Here is a 19,635-nt window from a genome sequence, read left to right as displayed (position 1 = left end):
CTATTCATATCTTTTTTTCAAAATGTTTGCAACACTACCTAAATCATCTAGGATAATTTAGCGAAGCAGTGTTTGTTTATGAAGACTGGACATTTGTGCCAGTATTTTTTTTTTTCAATATCTTGACTTAGACCAGTTCTAGAGGAGTTTTATAAAATTAATACTACTTTCTATTTCATTGCTAAAAATGCAACACAATCTTCTGTATGCACCTAGAACCAAACTATCTCTTTGACAGCAGATTAGAGGGGGACCATCCCAAAGACCTTAGAGTTAGGCATGACTAAAGTGACTTAGCAAGTATGCACATGCCCCAAAGACCTTGACTTACTTGCTCATTTTCCTTTATAGAAAAAAAATTGCAGTTTTTTCCAATGCTTAGCCATTTTTTTAAGTTAGAGAATCAGTTGGATTCAATCACTCTCCAGAACACTGGTCAAAGTCACTATGTGAAGTCCTTCCTAATTCTAGGAGAGATGGCTATTTAGCTTGCCAGCTTGGTCTACAGAATTCTATACAGAATTTTAAAATCAAATCTGTACTTGGACTGTAAAACCTTACCTGAAAAAACATGTAAATATTTGTTGAATACAATCTGACTTCTAAAAATTGATTACAAATTACCCAAAACTTTATATGGTTTTGCAACTACAAACACATTATTTTCCCTGCTATATAAGTTTGATCTGCAAACATTTAATTTCACCCAGCAATTCTCTGTTTTACTAAAGTTACTCAATTTGATCAGGAAGATTGCAAGGCTGCTGCTGCTGCTGCTAAGTCGCTTCAGTTGTGTCTGACTCTGTACGACCTCACAGACGGCAGCCCACCAGGCTCCCCTGTCTCTGGGATTCTCCAGGCAAGAACACTGGAGTGGGTTGCCATTTCCTTGTCCAATGTGTGAAAGTGAAAAGTGAAAGTGAAGTTGCTCAGTCGTGTCCAACTCTTAGCGACCCCATGGACTGCAGCCCACCAGGCTCCTCTGTCCATGGGATTCTCCAGGCAAGAGTACTGGAGTGGGGTGCCATTGCTTTCTCCAGACTGCAAGGCAGACTTTCTTAAATTTTGATTTAATATTGATTGCATTGATCATATAACAAAACCTGTCATATAGAGTGCTTAAATAATTTGAAATAATGTGAATGGGTTTGAATTTGAACTTAACAGCTATAGCTAACAATTCTCAGCCTTTTAAAGGCATTGACTTGTAATCAAGACATATTTTCTCTTCAGTAATTATTCTCCAAAGAACTCTGAGCATGAGAAGCAGTTTTTGGATGCAATCAGAAAAATTCATCCTGGCAGTTGACAGAATAGAGTAGAATTTGAGGTGGAGGTTTCTATTCCAGCCAGGGAAGTTTTTTATGTAGAATTTTCTAAAGGTTTCATTTTCACCATTCTTGGTCAAAGGGGGGCTTTGAGGCTTAGACTCTGAAAATTGACTGGTGACAGTTTAAAGACAGCAGATTGAAATGCAGAATTAACTTAGAAATAAAATGTTATGTTTAAAGAGGCAGTGTATTCTTGTTAAGGCACACAAAACCCAGTTCTAGTGGAGCTCAGCCACCAACTGGCTTTGTGAGCTTGGGCGTGAAATTAAACCCTGGTCCTCACTGTGCTCATATGTCAACTAAAGGGATTTTCCGGGATAATTTCTTAGTCCCAGAATCAGCTCTGATGCTCTGGTCTAAATGGAAAGAAGTCTTTACCTTTGAGTCCTGGCTCCCCTTTGTCCCCCACTAAGTGGAATATCTGAGGAGACCCGGGAGTTCCTCTCTCTCCCTGTTCCCCGTTGGCTCCTGGGGGTCCTCTCTCGCCCTTTACTCCTGGAATTCCAAAGCTCCCTAAAAGACAGGAATAACAGTATCAGTTCCTTAATTCTTTAAAAGTCCATGAGGATTCAAAAGCTAACAGTGCTTATCATGAAACAAGACACATAGACCAAAAAAGGTTAATAGGGCTGAGAACTTGATAAATAGTTGCTCCCAAACAGGCATGCACATGAGGGTAGTGGTCAAAGCCTGTAGGGAGAAAAATACGCCTCTGTTCAAATCGCAAAAAGGAATACAGGAAACTGCAAAATTAAATACACGATTCTCTCAGAAATACTTTCTCCTCAAAGAATAAAATATAATTTATTTTCCTGCTAATTAAACGGATATTGTTTGTACCGTCTAATAGCTGGAAGATACTCCATCACTTACCCCTCTGTCCTGGGGTGCCTGGGTTTCCAGGAGGCCCTGGGGGACCAATGTTGCCTGGAAACCCCATCATCCCCATTATTCCTTTTTCACCTGTGGAAAGAAATGAACACAAGGCAGCACACGTTGTAAATAATGAGAAAAGCAAATACTCCATAAATAAAGTATACTTAGAGGAAAGAGAGTTGAAAAACTGGTTTCTGTAAATAGGAAAATAATAGTCTAGGAGATGGGCCAGGAAATGGCCTTTTTCTCACATCACAGATGTAGAAGTCATTGGTAGTGCATCATACTTGTGGGTGAGGAGAGACTGTGGCTAAAGTTCGGGAGCCTTTCCTCCTCCCAACCCTTGATCAATGACTTTCTGTTACATTCCCTTATCTTACTTCCTTCACAGCCTTCGTCTCTAGATGAATTTAGTTCTTCAATGTATTTGTTATTGTGTCCTCACTGTCGGAGGTGGGGTCTTATTCAGCAATGTGTCTCCAGGGCCTGGAACAGTGATGGCATATACTAGAGGCTTAGTAGTATAAATGAAATGTTAATTAGCAGATTGAGCCCTTTTTCAATTTCTTTTTAACTTTTAAAAATTTGAGTATAATTGTTTTACAGTGTTATATTAGCTTCTGTTGTACAACAAAAGGAATCAGCTTTAAGTATACACATATTCCCTCCCTTTTGAGCTTCCCTCTAGCTACCTATTTTACACCTTGTCATGCATATATGTCAATGCTGTTCTGGGCTCGTCTCTTGAGGAGAGATCAGCAAGGTCCTTACACCATGAAGAGACTGTTGAAACGTTCTCCCCCAAACATAAAAACCATAAAAAGTAGTGAAATAAAATGAATTATAAGGGAATACTATGAACCATGATATGCCAGAAAATTAGATAACTTAGACAAAAAGGACAAATTCTTAGAGAGGCACAGATTACCAAAATTGACTCCAGAAGAAATAGAAAGTCTGAATAGATCTGTAAGAAGTAAAGAGATTGAATTTGTAATTTTATTTTTCTTCTAGGAGTTTTATTGTTCAGGTCTTAAAGTCTTTTTTGTTTGTTTTTGTTGTTGTGAGTTTTTATTTTTTCTTTATATATATATTTTATTGAAGTATAGTCGACTCACAATGTTTCAGGTACACAGCAAAGTGATTCAGTCATACATATACACATATATTATTTTTGAGATTATTTTCCATTATATGTTATTACAAAATATTAAGTATAGTTCCTGTGCTATATAGTAAATCTTGTTACTTGTTGCATGTCTATTTTTTTTTAATTAGAAATCTAATATTCTATTCATGCTAAGGAAAACAAATGAAAACACGACTGACTTAACAACAGTAACTTAAAAGGAAAATGTGGAAGAAGAGGGAAGAAGAATAACAAAAGCAAGGATACCTGGTGGCCCTAAGAATCCTGGATTTCCCGGATATCCTTTTGGACCAGGTGGTCCCATCTCCCCTGGATGACCTGGCATTCCTGGTAGTCCAGGTTCTCCAGGAAATCCTGACCTATCCAAGCCCGGGATGCCTGGGTCTCCCTTTGGCCCTGTTTCACCTCTTCTGCCTGTATATAAGTGAATGAATGAGAAAATGAGCACACAGTTGCTTTCATTTCATGGAGGTAAATATTTAGCTCTGTGATTTGAGCAAATCGCACCCTTATCTAATCGAATGATTTAATTGATTGATTTAGGTCCCCTTTTGTAGAATTCAAAGATCCCTTCTGGCTTTAAGATTCTGTGTTTCAATGCTTCATGAAGTGATGATAGTGTAGAATTTAGCTTTATTTTCTAGTCCTGCAGGCACATCTTGGGATGCACTCGCTGACGTGGCTTAGTCTTTAACCTGCAGGACTGGTACTGAACCACTCATCTGGCAAGTCCCAGATGCTTCTGGAAACAATAACAGCACCCCTCCAACAATTAACATTTTGGCTAAAATTTTGCTTGTGAACATATTAGAAGTGTGGTAGCTGAGTCCTAAAAGGATTTTTTTTTCCCCAGAAATAGTTCACAAATCTGGTTGAGAGAAGCCAAAAAGACAGTAAATTTTCCATGACCACCTAATCTTCATAATTAGATTTATTTTCGTATTCTTTTATGTTGCTTGTAAAGCAACTGACTATATGTTCTAGTTTGTAACTTGTAAACACATATCTTTGCATACATTCACTCTGTTTCAATAATTAGGATAAATTTACCACTTTAATATACGTATGAAAGTATTCAAGGTAAAATATTTTTGAGAGTTTATATATATATATGTGTAAATATATATCTGTATGTAATTTCAGTGTTCATATTTTCTTGCATACAAGACATAGACCAATTTTACTGTAGTAACTTCAGGTCTCTTACTCTATAGATGGTACTCATTGCAGCGAATCTATGACAACAGGTTTCTGTTTTTGAAATCACTTTTCCCACTGAACAGTGGTCAGGACTTGTTACTGGACATTTCTCATGTTAGGCAGCAAAGCTCAGGGGGAAGAGTCCCGTGTCACTTGCCCACCTGGTGATTGGTTTCAAGGGCCTCCCCCTACCTTGTTGCCCTTTCAATCCATTTAAGCCTGGAAGTCCTTGAGCTCCCCTGGGACCCTCTGTGCACCTTCCTGGGGGTCCTCTTTCTCCAGGTGGCCCGGGCTTCCCTGGATCCCCTGCAAAATAGAGTCCCAAACACAGTAAGGTGCCAAACCCAGGGTCTTAGTATTGCTATTCCAGTCATTCTCCTATAACTTTGCCCCCTGAATGGAACTTATATTTAGTACCATTGATAGTACATAGTCCTATGCCTAATACAGAGGACACTGGTTAAAAGAAAAGAAGGAAGGAAGGAAGGGGGAACAAAGGTAGGGCAGCAATGGAATGGAAAGTTGAATGGAAAAATAATTAAGCCTCCCACATTCTATTTATTGAGCTAGAAGTTTGTTTGAGAAGAATTCTCCACTTGTAGAGCACTTACACACTCAAATGGCAGCATTGTAGCTGAGCTCACAGTGGAAAAAGGTAACCCTACTTGCTATTGTACCTCGTGGTCCATCAAGCCCCCCAGTTCCTGGAACTCCAGGGAGACCCGGAAGTCCAGGGAGTCCAATTTCTCCATTTTCCCCAGAGCTGCCTCTTTCTCCTGGCAAACCTGGCGCTCCGGGTTCTCCAGGCATGGCTGGTCCTGGCTCTCCCTAGAGCACAAAAATGATGTTAGTTTCACTGCATCATGCTTTCAAATCCTTACTGACTGTAGACTGGTCTTTAGAGCTATTTACTTGAAAATAATATCTCCAAGGTGGAGGTTCTACATCCCTTTTTGCACAGTCACCACCATTCCATCCACTTCCCTTTTTCAACTCTAGTTGCTGACTTTTTAAATAAAATTGTGCTTAGTAATTCTTCCTAGCCTCTACTTTTTAAGAAGACTGTGGAATTTTCTACAAACAGTCTAGATGTCTCTCCTTTTGATAGTTTTTCTCATAGCTATCCATGTTTGTTTCTAAAGTTTTCCCATTTTAAGAGCTCCAAATGCTTCTGAAGATTAAGGAAGAAATAGAGAGGCAACTTGGCATTCTTACACCTTCTATTTCCTTTCTAAAGGGGAGGAATAATTTAAAGAAACTTAAAAAAATCAGTATCTTCATCATCTACAAATATATTGATAATTTCTGCGCCCAGAGCATCCTGACTGGCAGGAGCATACGAACTGGCCAACTGTAATTGCCCCTCTACTCCCCCATATTAGTCTAAATTTTAATTCTCCAAGACCTTGATTCCTGGGAGGCCTGGCTTTCCAGGTAAGCCCGGCTTTCCCATTTCTCCAGGACAACCTGGTGATCCTTTGGTTCCTGGAAACCCTTGGTCTCCTAGAGAAAAAATAATAAAGGTTGTAAGATAAGTCTTAAAAGAGCCTAAGCAGTAGCTTTCTCATCTTGAAGTGCTTTTGCAAGGCAAGCAGCCTTAGGTGTTTTCATGAAAGTTTGAAAAATGAGAAAGACAACTGCTAAATTAGCACTTTAAAAAAGTCAATTCCAAATTGGACTACATTGGTTCCCAGTTTAAAAAAATTACCTTCTGTATTTTTGCTGTTTAGAGCCACTAAATTCTGGCAATTCTAGTTTAAACCACTGATACTGATGCAATTTGGCTGCCTTTTTTTACAAGTATAGTTCACATACAGTGTACAGCCAAATGAATTTTTACATGGCTATCTGATGTGAGCACTGACTCATTGGAAAAGACTGTGATACTGGGAAAGATTGAGGGCAAGAGGAGATGGGGGCAAAAGAGGATGAGATGGTTGGATGGCATCATCGACTCAATGGACATGAGTTTGAGCAAACTCTGGAGATGGTGAAGGACAGGGAAGCCTGGCGTGCTGCAGTCCATGGGGTTGAAAGAGTTGGACACGACTGAGTGACTAAACAACAAAAACAACAAAGTACAGGTATCTATTAAGAAGACTAAATTCCTTACAACCCCACAATCAAAAAGAATCATTATCACCATTTTGGTGAATTTTCTTCCAGTTTCTTCTGTGCATTTTAAAAAATACAATTGAGATGAGACTGCATAAATTGTGAATTCTTCCTTTTTTGCTTAAAATTATTGTAAGATTTTTTTCCCCATTTAAGACTAGTGGAAAACATAATTTTGAAGGATTTAATGGATATTTCCTATGCTACTCATTACATATGTTTACATTTTATAAATATCCACAATGAACCTTGTGTTTAAAATTTTTTGAAAACTTACCCTTAGGTCCAGGAGGCCCAGGGAATCCAATTCCTGGAATTCCTGGTTCACCCTCAGGCCCCGGGAGACCCAGATCACATTCTCCTGTCGATCCAGGGATACCTTGAAAACACATAGACATCCATGTCAGCACCTTCCCTGTATCTTGCCATAAAACAAGATGTTTGTTTCTGCATCGTCCCAGACCTTTTTGGAAATTAAGAAATAATAACCCCAACTTCCTACCCATTCCTATCTAATGAGCTTATCATTAGGAAGCACAAATAATTTTTTAAAATTTTGTTTTTAATTGGAGGATAATTACTTTATAAATGGTGATGGTTTCTGCCTTACATCAGCATGAATCAGCCATAGGTATACACATGTCTCTTTCCTCTCGAATCTCCCTCCCACCCCCCATCCTACCCGACCCCTCTAGGTTGTCACAGAGCAGTGGCTTTGGTTCCCTGCCTCATACAGCAAATTCCCACTGGCTGTTTTACATATGGTGACGTACATGTTTCAATGCTACTCTCTCAAATCATCCCACCTTCTCCTTTCCCCACTGCGTGCAAAAGTCTGACCTTTATGTCTGCATCTCCTTTGCTGTCCTGCAAATAGGATCATCAGTACCATTTTTCTGGATTCCATATATATGCATTAATATACGATATTGTAAATAATTTTGAAAATATAATTTAACTTCTAAAATGAATTATTTTTGATATCTTGAACTATATGCCCCCCTCCCCCCAGCATGAATGTAGTGTTAAGTTTTAGATGATGTTGGCAAAGAAGTTAAGCTTTCAAATGAAGGAGCTATGGGAACTGTCCCAATCAACCACCAGCTCACATTGCTTGCTCCTCCACCAAAAATCCAGGAAGTCTGTTCTTCTCTCCAATCCCTATTAAGGAATTGTATCAATTCTATTTTGGAATCAGAAGTACTAATGGGAATAGTCCAGATAACCTCAAAGGACAACAGCAAGTCGCCTGCCTGTTGGCTTGTCCCCTGTGACCTGAGCTCTTTATTGCAGCCAATGAATCTGTTTTCCTTCTAATGGGAGAGTTATAACCAGGAAAGTCAGGGGGCCATCTGCTCCCATGTACCAGACATGGCAAAGGGGATACTCACCAGGTGGACCCTGGGGACCAGCACGGCCTGGAGGCCCAGGGGGTCCTGGGGGCCCTGGGACTGGTGTTGAAACACCAGTTTCTCCCTCAGGACCTTAAGAAAATTTACAGCATAAGATTGGTTTGCATATTGAAGTTTTTATTTGTTCAGAAGGGAAAAACATAGTTATAAGTGATTCATAAACATACCCCAAGGGATATAAAATATAATCTCTGCTTCCATAGGCTTCAAATCTGGCTTAAGGAAGACAAGCTCATAGAAACTCTCTTATTCAATTGACAAACATTTATAAGCATCTGTTATTGGCTAAACCATGTTTTAGTTAGTAGTCCAACATGCTGATCTATTAAAAGAGAACTATTCTAAAAAAAATATTGATAATATGGAATTCAGCCTAACTGTTAGTGAATACTGGTAGGGTATTTATTTATTGGGTGACTAGTTTTCACAGGAAGACAGTATGGTTTACTGAATAAACCACTAAGTGAGACTTGACAGGTTGAACTGGGCTTGAATCTTGGCCCTGCTCTTTGTAAGGTCTGTGAGCTCAGGTGTGTTTTTTAACCTGAGTTCTCATGTGTTGAAGAAATAATGACTGCTTCCCAGGTAAAGATTTGAGATAATGTTTTGACCAAAGTGTGTGTGTGTGTGCATGTTCAATTGCTTCAGTTGTGTCTAACTTTTTGCAACCCCAAGGACCATAGCCTGCCGGGCTCCTCTGTCCATGGGATTTCCCAGGAAAAATACCGGAGTGGGTTGCCATGCCCTCCTCCAGGGGAATCTTCCCAACCCAGGGATTGAACCTGGGTCTCCTGATTCTCATGCATTGCAGGCAGATTCTTTACTGCTGAGCCACTAGATAAGCCCTCTGAAAACAGTGGCCAATATTAAAACAATTTTTACTGATTAGAATCACCCATATATTCATATATTTATAGAAAAAATAAGTTTACAGTAATGTGATGGGAGAAATTTGATGATAATATATTTTATGACAATGGAGTCCTTCATTAAAATTCCCTTTAAAAGAACAGAGGATTTGAAGATGAATTAGAAAATGGTAAACTTATTTGTTAAAGGGACAGATGGTAAATAATTTAGACTTTATGGTCCAGATGTGTCTCTGTTGAAATAACTCTGCTTTCCTAGTGTGAGAATAGTGAGGAACAATCTGTGTCCCAATAAAACTTAATAGGAAATACAATTTTTAGTGTCTATTGTATTGCCTATAATTTTCACAAGTCACGAAATATTACTCAAAAAAAAATTTCCAATAATTGAAAATATAAAAACCACTCTTAGCTTGTAGACTATACATAAGTAGGAGGTGGGCTGGATTTAGACTGTGGTCTGCTATAGTATGCCAATCTTTGGGTTAGAATATCAGCCTTAAAGTAAGGGGCAGAAAAAAATACTCATGTATTTATAACCATAAAATAAGCTTTACATATGTGTATGGACAGAAATGCATGCATGCAATTTATAATGTACTGTTGACCCTTGAACAACATGGGTTTGAACTGCAAGGGTCCACTCATTGGCAGATTTTTTCAATAGTAAATGTTAGAGTACTACATGACAGGCTAGGGTGAACTACACAGATAGGGAGGAGCTGCACACAGAAAACCTGACTCTAAGTTATACACGTGGAGAGTTGGTGACCCTAACTCCCATATAGTGTTGTTTGAGGAATGTATATATAAATGTATGCGAATACTACAGGGGATACTGCATTCAAAATTTTATTCCTGGTGAGGGATGCTATAAAAAGATTTGGAGACCACTGGTATTGAATCACTAAAGTGATTTTAGAAGTAAAAAATTACCAGTGCAGCATTACTTAACACTGTCAGGAACAGGAAATTCTCCTTTTCAGCCATGGTTTCCACCAGGGGTGAACATGAGAGTCCAATCCCTCCTGAATACCGCAGCTATGTTCAGTACACATAGATCCCAACATTAATGGCACTTTACGACTATTGTCAATACAACTTTTCTTCATTTGCCTTAGATGTTTTGAAGTTTTATTCATAAACCATTTTTGAGGTTATGGATCAAAAAGAACAAATTGCAATTACAATAGGAAGAGGCTTCTCAAGGTCAATTCTACAGTTTTCTGCCTCCCCTTTGTCATAACTGACTTCCACTCATCTCTTGGGATCTATTCATTCCATTTATCTATATCAGGAATGGATATAGACTATTCCTAGGAAATTTCAACTGTGTTGCTCAGTAACATTGCTCTCTCTCACAGCCTCCATGTTCTTTCCCAGAGTCTACAAGTTGACACAGTCTTCTTATTAGAAGTAAGTTTCTATATATTCATTAGTCTTGGGGGAGTTACATTCCCTCTAGCTCTAGGAACCACCAATCCACTCCACAGGAAAACAGGACTGGAAAGAAAACTAACCAACCGGCTTCTCCAGGTAGTCCAGGGGCTCCAGGAAGTCCTTGGGCGCCCTTTGGACCAGGCTCTCCCTGTGGTCCATAGTCTGATGGTCCAGCCGGTCCTATGGGTCCTGGGTATCCAGGGATACCAGGATCCCCTGGAAGACCTGGGTCCCCCTTCTCACCGCTCAGGGCCTGTATTAATAGGAATATGTTTGGATAGTGATTCATCCAGTATCTCCTTACACAATCTCACATGAATATGAATATCAGTTAGGTCATCATTGAGAAGATCCTGAATTAAAAGGCGGTTGTTATTGGAGGCATTGTTTCTAAAATAAGTACTGAATGATGTCTGTTGTTTCCTGCCTTTTGGGATCCAGCAACATGTCATTAACTTTCTCAAGTCCCACTTGAGATGTCCTACAATGGGATGCTATGCATGTAACAGCCCAGAAAACTCAGCTCAAATTGGCCAATGATGCAAAGGGCATCAGAGTTGACATTCATGTTAACGTCACATTTCTAAAATAAACCCAGTACAACAAATCATCATTTGATTGGTTTTCACCAGATATCTTCATTACAGAGGAGATATTGAGTCCGTATTAATTTTTTCTTAAATCTTTTTTTGTTGTTGTTGTTAATTTCATCATCTCTAGCTTTGAAAATGAGTCATATCTTTTGATGTTGAATTTGACAAAATAATCGAAGTTCCTCTTTCCTCCCAAGTGAAAGTGAAAGTGTTAGTCATTCAGTTGTGTCTGAATCTTTGTAATCCCATGGACTGTAACCTGGCAGGCTCCTCTGTCCATGGGATTCTCCAGGCAGGAATAATGGAGTGGGAAACTATTCCCTTCCACAGGGGATCTTCCTGACCCAGGGATCAAACCCAGGTCTCCCACACTGTAGGCAGATTCTTTACCCTCTGCACCACCAGGGAAGCCCATCTGACTGAACTTTCATTGTTCAATGTCAATAGGTGGCTAAGTAGTCCTTCTTTTATGATGGCAGAGTGTAAGACTCAAAACAGCTCCTTGATACTCCCTTACTTTCTGGGACATAATAAGAACTAACAAAAAAAAAAAAATAGGGAGATGCAAATAGGAGCATCATATGGACTGTATTGGGCTTCTCTGGTGGCTCAGACGGTAAATAATCTGCCTGCAGTGCAGGAGACCCAGGTTTGATCCCCAGAAAGGGAAGATCCCTTGGAGAAGGGAATGCCAACCCAATCCAGTATTCTTGCCTGGAGAATTCCATGCACAGAGGAGCCTGGCAGGCTGCAGGCTACAGTCTATGGGGTCGCAAAGAGTTGGAGACGACTGAGTGACTATCACTTTCATGGACTGTATTAATACTAGAACAAAAGAATTCCGTACTCCAGCCCTTTTTAAGCATAACTACCACCTTGGAGGGACAGCTGGCAGTTTGCCAAAGATGAGTCTGAAACATTGGCACTGCTAGCTGCTCTGGCCAAAAAGGGTTTTTGTACACAAAATGGTGTAGGAAAGATTGCATATCACATCTACATTTGGGGAGTCAATTCATATTCTCATATTAAATGGTTTGTGAATGAAGCTTTAAATTGTTTCCAAGTTTCCCTGTTGAAAGTAGAACACTTTTGATTGGATGACACTGATAAGCCTTGGAGAAACTGGTATTTCATGAAACACAGTGGGTAGCATGCCTTGTGAACCTCTCAGATATATGTGATAGGTGGTCAGCCTCTGCCTCTATGACATTTAAAATAAAGGTGAGTAAGAACCTCTCACTTGAACATGTGAGAGATTCTATACATGAAAAGACAGGATTTATACAAGCTTAAGTACTGTAAATGACAACCCTTTAGATTTTTTTGACTACACTAAATATTTTGTCCTTTCAGGCCTTTATTTTTACTTAAAAGAATGAACAATGTCCCCAATATACTGACTAAAACTTTGTTACTAATCATTTTCTGAACTTCCCTATAAACTCATTTGATACAAATGTGGAATTATTACTTGTGTATGAGACAAGATCATTGTCAATGTGGAATTTTATTTGGATTGAAAAAAAATCATTGAGGGAAAAAAAGATATTGAGTGCTACATATTTATTTTGTCAAAATACTATAAATATTTGTTCTGGTTTGAGGGATGAACTGTGCTGAAAGGCCAATAATTTTTTGAAACGAGATCAGCTGATGTCTTAACTTTAGAGCCCTTCATTCAGAAGGAAGGTAATTTGGAAAAAGTTGCTGGGTACCAACCGGTTCTCCTTTAGGTCCTGGTAATCCTTTCACTCCCGGAGTTCCAGGAATGCCATCCAAGCCCTTTCTTCCAGGATGTCCTCGGAGTCCTGGATCCCCTGGGGCACCCACTTCTCCTTCCGGCCGAGAAGCTTCACCTTTTTCTCCTTTAAGTCCTGGCTGACCCTGAGCACCTGGGAATCCCTAGGGTAGTACAGAAATGTCTGCATTGCATAGGGTACAGTTGTTCTTGTCAATCTTAAAAAAATGTCAGTAAGAACTTGTCAATTTTAATGAACATGAATTATTTTTCAGACACTTTCTTTGACCCACAAGAATGTCAAGCTTTTTGGCTTTATTTTTACTTCCAAAACTATGAAAAAATTCAGTAAAGTTCAGTTAGTATAATTCAATGCAACACCTATAATAATATAATTCAATATGATGCCACCATCATCATAATTCAGATTATGTTTGAATACTGGTAAATTTTAATATGCATCCATGGATAATTCAATTCAAATACATTTATCCAAATATAATTTTTGGTTTTAAATTTTTAATGATTTTATTGAGGGATCTTCCTGACCTGGGGATCAAACCCAGGCCTCCTACATTGCAGGCAGACTCTTTCACTGTTTCAGTCACCAGGGAAGCCCCACAATATGCATCCATGGATAATTTGATTTAAATGTATTTATCCGAATATAACTTTCTGATTTTAATTTGTTAACAATTATATTGAAGTATAATTTAAATGTCGTAAAATGAATCCTTTGTAAGACTACAACTCAACGATTTTTAGTAAATTTACTCATTGCACTTCGATTGCCACAATCCAGTGTTAAAACATTTCTATCACCCCGCCAAATTCCCTCAGATCTACTTGCCATCCATCCCTGTTCCCAACCTCAGCCTCAGGCAACCACTGATCTACTTTCTGTCTCTGATACCATTTGAAATGATGATAAATTCATGAATTCACTCATTCATTCACACATCATTCATTAATTCATTCAATCCAAAAGTATCAACTAAGTGCTTTACTATCAAGTAAGCCTCCTTCTGAGGCACCAAACTGACTACCTGTATGGACAGCAACCTTTATCTCCAGAGTGCTCCAAATTGAACCTAAATAAAGCTTCAAGACTATGAAATCTTACTGGAAATCCTGGAAGACCAGCACTTCCTGGGGACCCTGGGCTTCCTTTAATGCCAGCTGCCCCTGGTTCTCCTGCAAAGCAGTAAATTATTAAGTAGTCATTGAACACAAACTTGGAGTAGCCAGGGTAATGCAGTGTGTGAGGAAAATAGGGTGTTTTCTTCTGAAGAAAGAAAATTTCTATCTTAAAACACACAGTGGAGGATGACAATAGGAGTTAAAAAACTGGAAAAAGAGTTAATGCTCAAAATAAGTACTCAAATTTTAGCTTCCTAAAATTCTTGTCTTTATAATTTTAAGGAATACACTTATTTTTTTCTAATGATAAAAGTAATGGATGTTATTCTACTTAAAGAAGAGAATAAGAATCATGCATAAATCTACCACCAGAAGATAATATTTGCTAAAATTTTCATGTGTATTACTCATAAAATTTTATATCCGTAAATGCGTAGGACTTCATAATATACTTTTTTGGCATCATACTATGCATATGTCAATAAATACGTATTTGTAGCTTCAGTTTAAATGGCTGCAGCTTATTGTGTGGGTGTGCGCGTGCACGTGTGTGTGTGTGTTCAGTTGCTCAGTTGTGTCCGACTCTTTGCAACCCCATGGACTGCAGCCCACCGGGCTCCTCTGTCCATGGGATTCTCCAGGCAAGAATACTGGAGTGGGTTGCCAGATCATTTATTCAGCAAAACAGCTATTTCTAGGCATTTATTTTAAGATTTTTTTGACATGGACCATTTGTAAAGTCTTCACTGAAGACGTTACAATATTGTTTCTGTTTTATGTTTTGCTTTTTCGGCTGAGATACACTTGGGATCTTATCTCTTGGACCAGGGGTCGAACTCACACCACCTGAATTGGAAGTCGAAGTCATAATCACTGGACCACCAGCGAAGTCTCTATTTTTAGACATCTGAATTGTTTTATTCAATTTTAGCTGTTGTAAACAGTCCTATGATAAATACCCCAAATTTAGTTCTGAAAATTTAACCAATGATTTCCTTTACAATAAATTCCTAAAAGTGTACCTTCAGGTCCAAAGAGGTAAAAACCTTTCTGAGGCTCTGGATATCTGTTGCTAAATTGTGTTTTGCTGTACAACTGTATAGTTCCTCTGGGTATTGAAATATTTCGGTAAAGAGGATCCCTTTAGAGGGTCTTTTGGATGGATCTAAGGTCAATTTATTAACAAATGTTTATTCATATTTTATTTTATGCAAGATTTGAGTCAGGAGAATTCTTTTATAGTAACCAAAACAGTTTTACCATTTATGCATCTTTTTTAAGCTATAGCTGTAGTTCTTCAAACGTTAAGGAAACCAAGGAAAATATAGCAATGCAACTGGTTGGGCAGCAGCAATGAGCTGCTCACCTGCATCTCAAACCTTGGGTCAGAGATGATTCTGGGGATGTAGGAAAATTATGATAGCTTTCCTTTTGTTCCTTCTCTCCTCCTTTCCTTTTGGTTTTTTAACATTTTCCCCCAGAGACGTGGGTACCAAATAGAAGCTACAGAAAAATACTTCCCCTGTTCTTTGCCCCATCCTTTCCGCTCAGGCTTGTCTCAGGTAGTCAGCAACTAAAATGCAATAGAGGGAAATGCCATGTTTTATGGGGTTTTTGGCTTTCTTTATGTTAACAGAGTGTTTTTGAAGGTTTCCCTCCAAATTCATGTAAACCACATCCTGACATTGAGCAGTCTGATGTCTTTTTTTTTCTGTCCAGTGAGCGGAGCCTTTTGGTACTTGTAAAAACACTTGGGTATAAACTGTCCTACCTTGGAATCCTTTTTCACCTTCTAATCCTGGCAATCCAGGTAGGCCTGGAGACCCTGGGACACAAGGACACTGTGTGCACAGGAGGCCTGGCTCCCCTGCAATGAGAACACACTTGCATCACTCACAAACTCCATTCACAAACCCACACCGAGTCCTCAGGAAGGACTGAAATTTTCCAACCACATGATCATTTATTACATCTAAATTTTTTTCATGTAGTGAAAATTATGTATGTATTCATATATATCTAGGACATGTATATTCATAAAAAATAATTTATCTATTATATCTGCTTACTGTATCTGAGCTTTTTTGTGTGTGTGTGGATTATAGAGAGGAAATCTCAAGAGCCCAGTAACAAACATTTACTATCTCAATTTTTCTCTCCTTGAGTGCAGGATAAAACTCACATGCTAGGAACAGCCAATGATTTATTGCACGGGTGCTAAATAAATGATTGATTTCCAGAGAAATAAATACTATTAGGTAATCCTTTTGGAAAAGAAGCCATCTGTGACTGTCTGCTATTTGGGATCATTGTCTCTGGGAAGTATAAAATAAGCGATGATAAAGGTGATGAGAATGACTCATTCTGATCGAACATCACCAGCTGAACTAACCTTTGGGTCCACTGACTCCTGGGATACCTGGTGACCCGATATGGCCTGGATGTCCACTGACTCCAGGTGGACCTTCGCGAAAAACAATACCACCTGCAAAGAGACAACATCAAAGCTAATTTTTTATTTCTTTAAGTATTTTTTTCAATTAGCAAGTGTTTTAGTAATGTCTTTATTTTATATCCATTTCCCCATCTCTGTTTTGCAAGTTAAGTCTTGTGAAGGTTATCTGCAACTGAAAAGACTGACCAGCTTTCCTTTCACATCACACACATGATTTTTTTTTTTTTAAATAAAGATGCAGTTCTATTGCAGGTGCCCCAGGTTCCAGATTGTGACTTGAACATTCCTGAGCTTCAGGAGTTATGCCCATCAGGCTTGTCATCAATAAAATGAGGACACAAAACCTACATTTGGAAAAAATCCCAGAGGGCTAAGAGCCCTGACACATAGTGAAGCATTTTAGTTTTGTTTTGCTTTGTTTTCCACATAGATTCACTCCTTAACTTAACAGATTTGTTCTTAGACATTATGCTTATTAATAGGATAATTTCTTAGATGGTTGTTAGCCTAGAGGAAAGCTTTTATTTATTATTTATTTAGACTGTTCAGCTTATCAGATCTTAGTTCTCCTGACCAGGGATTGAATCTGGGCCATGGCAGTGAAAGTGTCAAATCCTAACCACTAGACCACCAGGGAACTCCCTTTATTTATTTTTTAATATTGCTCATATAACTAGGTACTTAACTGTATTTCTTTATTTAGTTTTCCAGATTATTTTCTTAATTTTCTATGTTTTAATAATATTGTCTATAAATAATGATTCCTCCTTTCTTAAAAAGATCTCTGGAAGATTCTTAAGGCTAGTAGGAGGGCTGAGTATAAAACAAGACCTCCTAGGTACCTGCCAGGAAAGGTATTTTAAAATACATGGAGTGATCTGTATGTTCTTGAGGTTCTATACTCCTATCAGCCAACACATTCTGTGAAGTAGCTCTGTCATAGGATGGGGAGAAAAGGACAACTTCATCAGAACCTCCAGGTACCATTTCACATTCTCTGGTGGCAGCTCTGTGGTTTCTGACCCACTTTACTTGGCAGCATCTTGCCTTGGTTCACTTTGCTCACCTGTAGTTTCCTGCTCTGGGGCTTTCCTGCTGATGCCAAGGCATGGGATGCCCTGGAAGCCATGGAAACAGAGTCTGGAAGTGTGTGTGTGTGTGTATGGTGGTGGTGGCAGGGTGTTAGTCCTATCCCCGGAGAAACTTTTGCCTCTCGGTCCCCAAAAAGTTTATCCTGAGACAAAGTTATACAGCTTCTTGGAAGACAGTCTCCAGGGACTGAACAAGAAGTTGCACTTGGCTTAGGCCAACGTGATAACAGTCACTCCTTCTCTGCTCCACTCCTCTGCCCCTGCCTCCCTCTCTGTCCTCAGGCTACTGCTGGGCTGATCTTGCCAAGCAGTCATGCTTTCACAGGCAGCTAATAAAATGAAACACCAGTGGAAAGATAACACCTAAGGTCCACGCGGATGGCCAAGCTGCATGTAAGGCTCATTGCCCCGATGGGCACACCTGTCATTGGGCATCGCACACAGAAGGGCGCCATGAAGCATCTTTACCTGGTGGGCCTGGAGGTCCCGGGAACCCCATAGGACCTGGAGAACCAGGACAGCCAGGGGACCCCGGAGGCCCTGCTGCAGTCTTTCCTGGGGGCCCTTGCTCCCCTTTACTTCCTTTCACACCGGGTACTCCAGGGGCTCCTCGGAGGCCAGGCATTGATGACCCTTGGAGAAAATAATCATTTATTGTATTTAAAAATTTCCCCCGATTAACATATGCTTTTCAATTGCAAAAGTGAGATAGTCTTGTAAACATTGTACAATCAAAAAGTATATAGAACATATGAAACAAAGTGAATTTTCTTCTCTCCCTCACCTGTGACCTGGTTCAACTATCACAATACAGCAAAGCTCAGACCACTCCATTCCCACAAGGTAACTTATGTGCTTTGTTACAAGGGAATGAAACAGAGGTTGGGATTCACTGCAGTCTCTTGATTCAAAAGGATTTCAGGAGAAATTATTCAATATATGCTAAATATTTTGTAATTTTTTATTAGAGACTAGAAGATGCCTATCTTTCAGTGTCTCAAATGAGAAAGAGAGACAATTGTAATTGAACTTTTGTTGTTTAGTTGTTAAGTCACGTCCGACTGTTTTTGCAACCCCATGGACTACTGCCCACCATGCTCTCTGTCCATGGGATTTCCCAGGCAAGAATAATGGAGTGGGTTACCATTTCTTCTCCAGAGGATCTTTCTGATCCAGGGATAGAACCCACACCTACTGCATTGGCAGGAGGATTCTTTACTACTGAGCCATCAGGGAAGCCTATTTGAAGCTTATTTCTGCCAATCGTCTTGTGTGCTGTGCGTGCTAAATAGCTTCAGTTGTGTCAGACTCTTTGCCATCCTATGGACCGCAGCCTGCCAGCCTCCTCTATCCATGGAATTCTCTGGTAAGAAGAGTGGAGTGGATTGCCATTTCCTATTCCAGGGGATCTTCCCAACCCAGGGATCAAATTCAAGTCTCCTGTGTCTCCTGCATTCCAGGCAGATTCTTTACCATTGAGCCACCTGGGAAGACTACTGGAAGGTGCTCTTTCTTAACATTTGGTCGGACCTCTAAAATCTCCATTTGCATCATTTCACCTTCAAGAAATACCTGCTGTTAAGAGTTTGGTATGTATTTTTCCATGTATATGCAAGTACACATGATATTTATACATTTTTCCTTTTCTTTTACAATAAAATCATAATATACATACAGTTCTTCACTCTCTTTAATCTTAATTCATTTTCAAAATTGTTTTTAAAATATACAGCATAGTATAGAGAAAAATAAAATATAATCAATGCAAAGGTTTATCAAATCTTTTCTATTTTGTTCTTGTTTTGTTTCCTTTTTACAAGATGACCCACTACAGAATGACAGTTAAAACCGAGGCCACTGTAGTTAATCCTTAATTAACCATCCCTGACCCTGTTCTTCTTCCTCTTTCAAGAGGCAACCACTCTAATGATTCATGAGTGTTTTTACACTTTACAGAATTGTGTATGTACCACAAACAATATATGGTAAAGTATAAAAACTGTAATCTATGTATCCTTAGGCAACTTGTGATACATTATGAAAACTATCACTTTAACCAACCTAATTGCCACTATATTAATGTTTTTCTTTCTCTGTGCCTTTTTCTGAGTTTCAAGCCTCCTATTTCCACACCAAAGTTACTGCCTGACACTTAGTTAAAAATGCTGTCTCTTCAGTCGTGTCCGACTTTGCAATCATGCGGACTATAGCCCGCCAGGCTCCTC

At 39.2% G+C, this 19,635-nt stretch overlaps 1 protein-coding gene across 3 annotated transcripts in view; it reads right to left on the bottom strand.

The window, feature by feature from the left end:
- The window catches only part of COL4A3 (collagen type IV alpha 3 chain), a 151,460-nt gene that overhangs the window by 27,552 nt on the left and 104,273 nt on the right, over positions 1-19,635 (bottom strand). For all 3 annotated transcript variants that reach the window (XM_081584680.1, XM_081584678.1, XM_081584679.1), the window contains exons 21-34: positions 17,879-18,043; positions 16,257-16,349; positions 15,636-15,731; positions 13,848-13,918; positions 12,706-12,888; positions 10,478-10,646; positions 8,064-8,156; positions 6,950-7,051; positions 5,963-6,060; positions 5,235-5,385; positions 4,750-4,863; positions 3,604-3,771; positions 2,205-2,294; positions 1,710-1,844 (exon numbers count right to left, since the gene is read on the bottom strand). In XM_081584680.1, the coding sequence (XP_081440806.1) occupies positions 1,710-1,844; positions 2,205-2,294; positions 3,604-3,771; positions 4,750-4,863; positions 5,235-5,385; positions 5,963-6,060; positions 6,950-7,051; positions 8,064-8,156; positions 10,478-10,646; positions 12,706-12,888; positions 13,848-13,918; positions 15,636-15,731; positions 16,257-16,349; positions 17,879-18,043 (1,728 nt within the window). The remainder of the gene's footprint in view (positions 1-1,709; positions 1,845-2,204; positions 2,295-3,603; positions 3,772-4,749; positions 4,864-5,234; positions 5,386-5,962; positions 6,061-6,949; positions 7,052-8,063; positions 8,157-10,477; positions 10,647-12,705; positions 12,889-13,847; positions 13,919-15,635; positions 15,732-16,256; positions 16,350-17,878; positions 18,044-19,635) is intronic.

This window comes from Giraffa tippelskirchi, chromosome 3 (genome assembly GCF_054371585.1).
Source record: "Giraffa tippelskirchi isolate mGirTip1 chromosome 3, T2T-mGirTip1v1.2.pri, whole genome shotgun sequence".
Lineage (NCBI taxonomy): Eukaryota > Metazoa > Chordata > Mammalia > Artiodactyla > Giraffidae > Giraffa > Giraffa tippelskirchi.
Note: the sequence above shows the minus strand (reverse complement) of the source record. Positions and strands in the feature narration are given on the sequence as shown.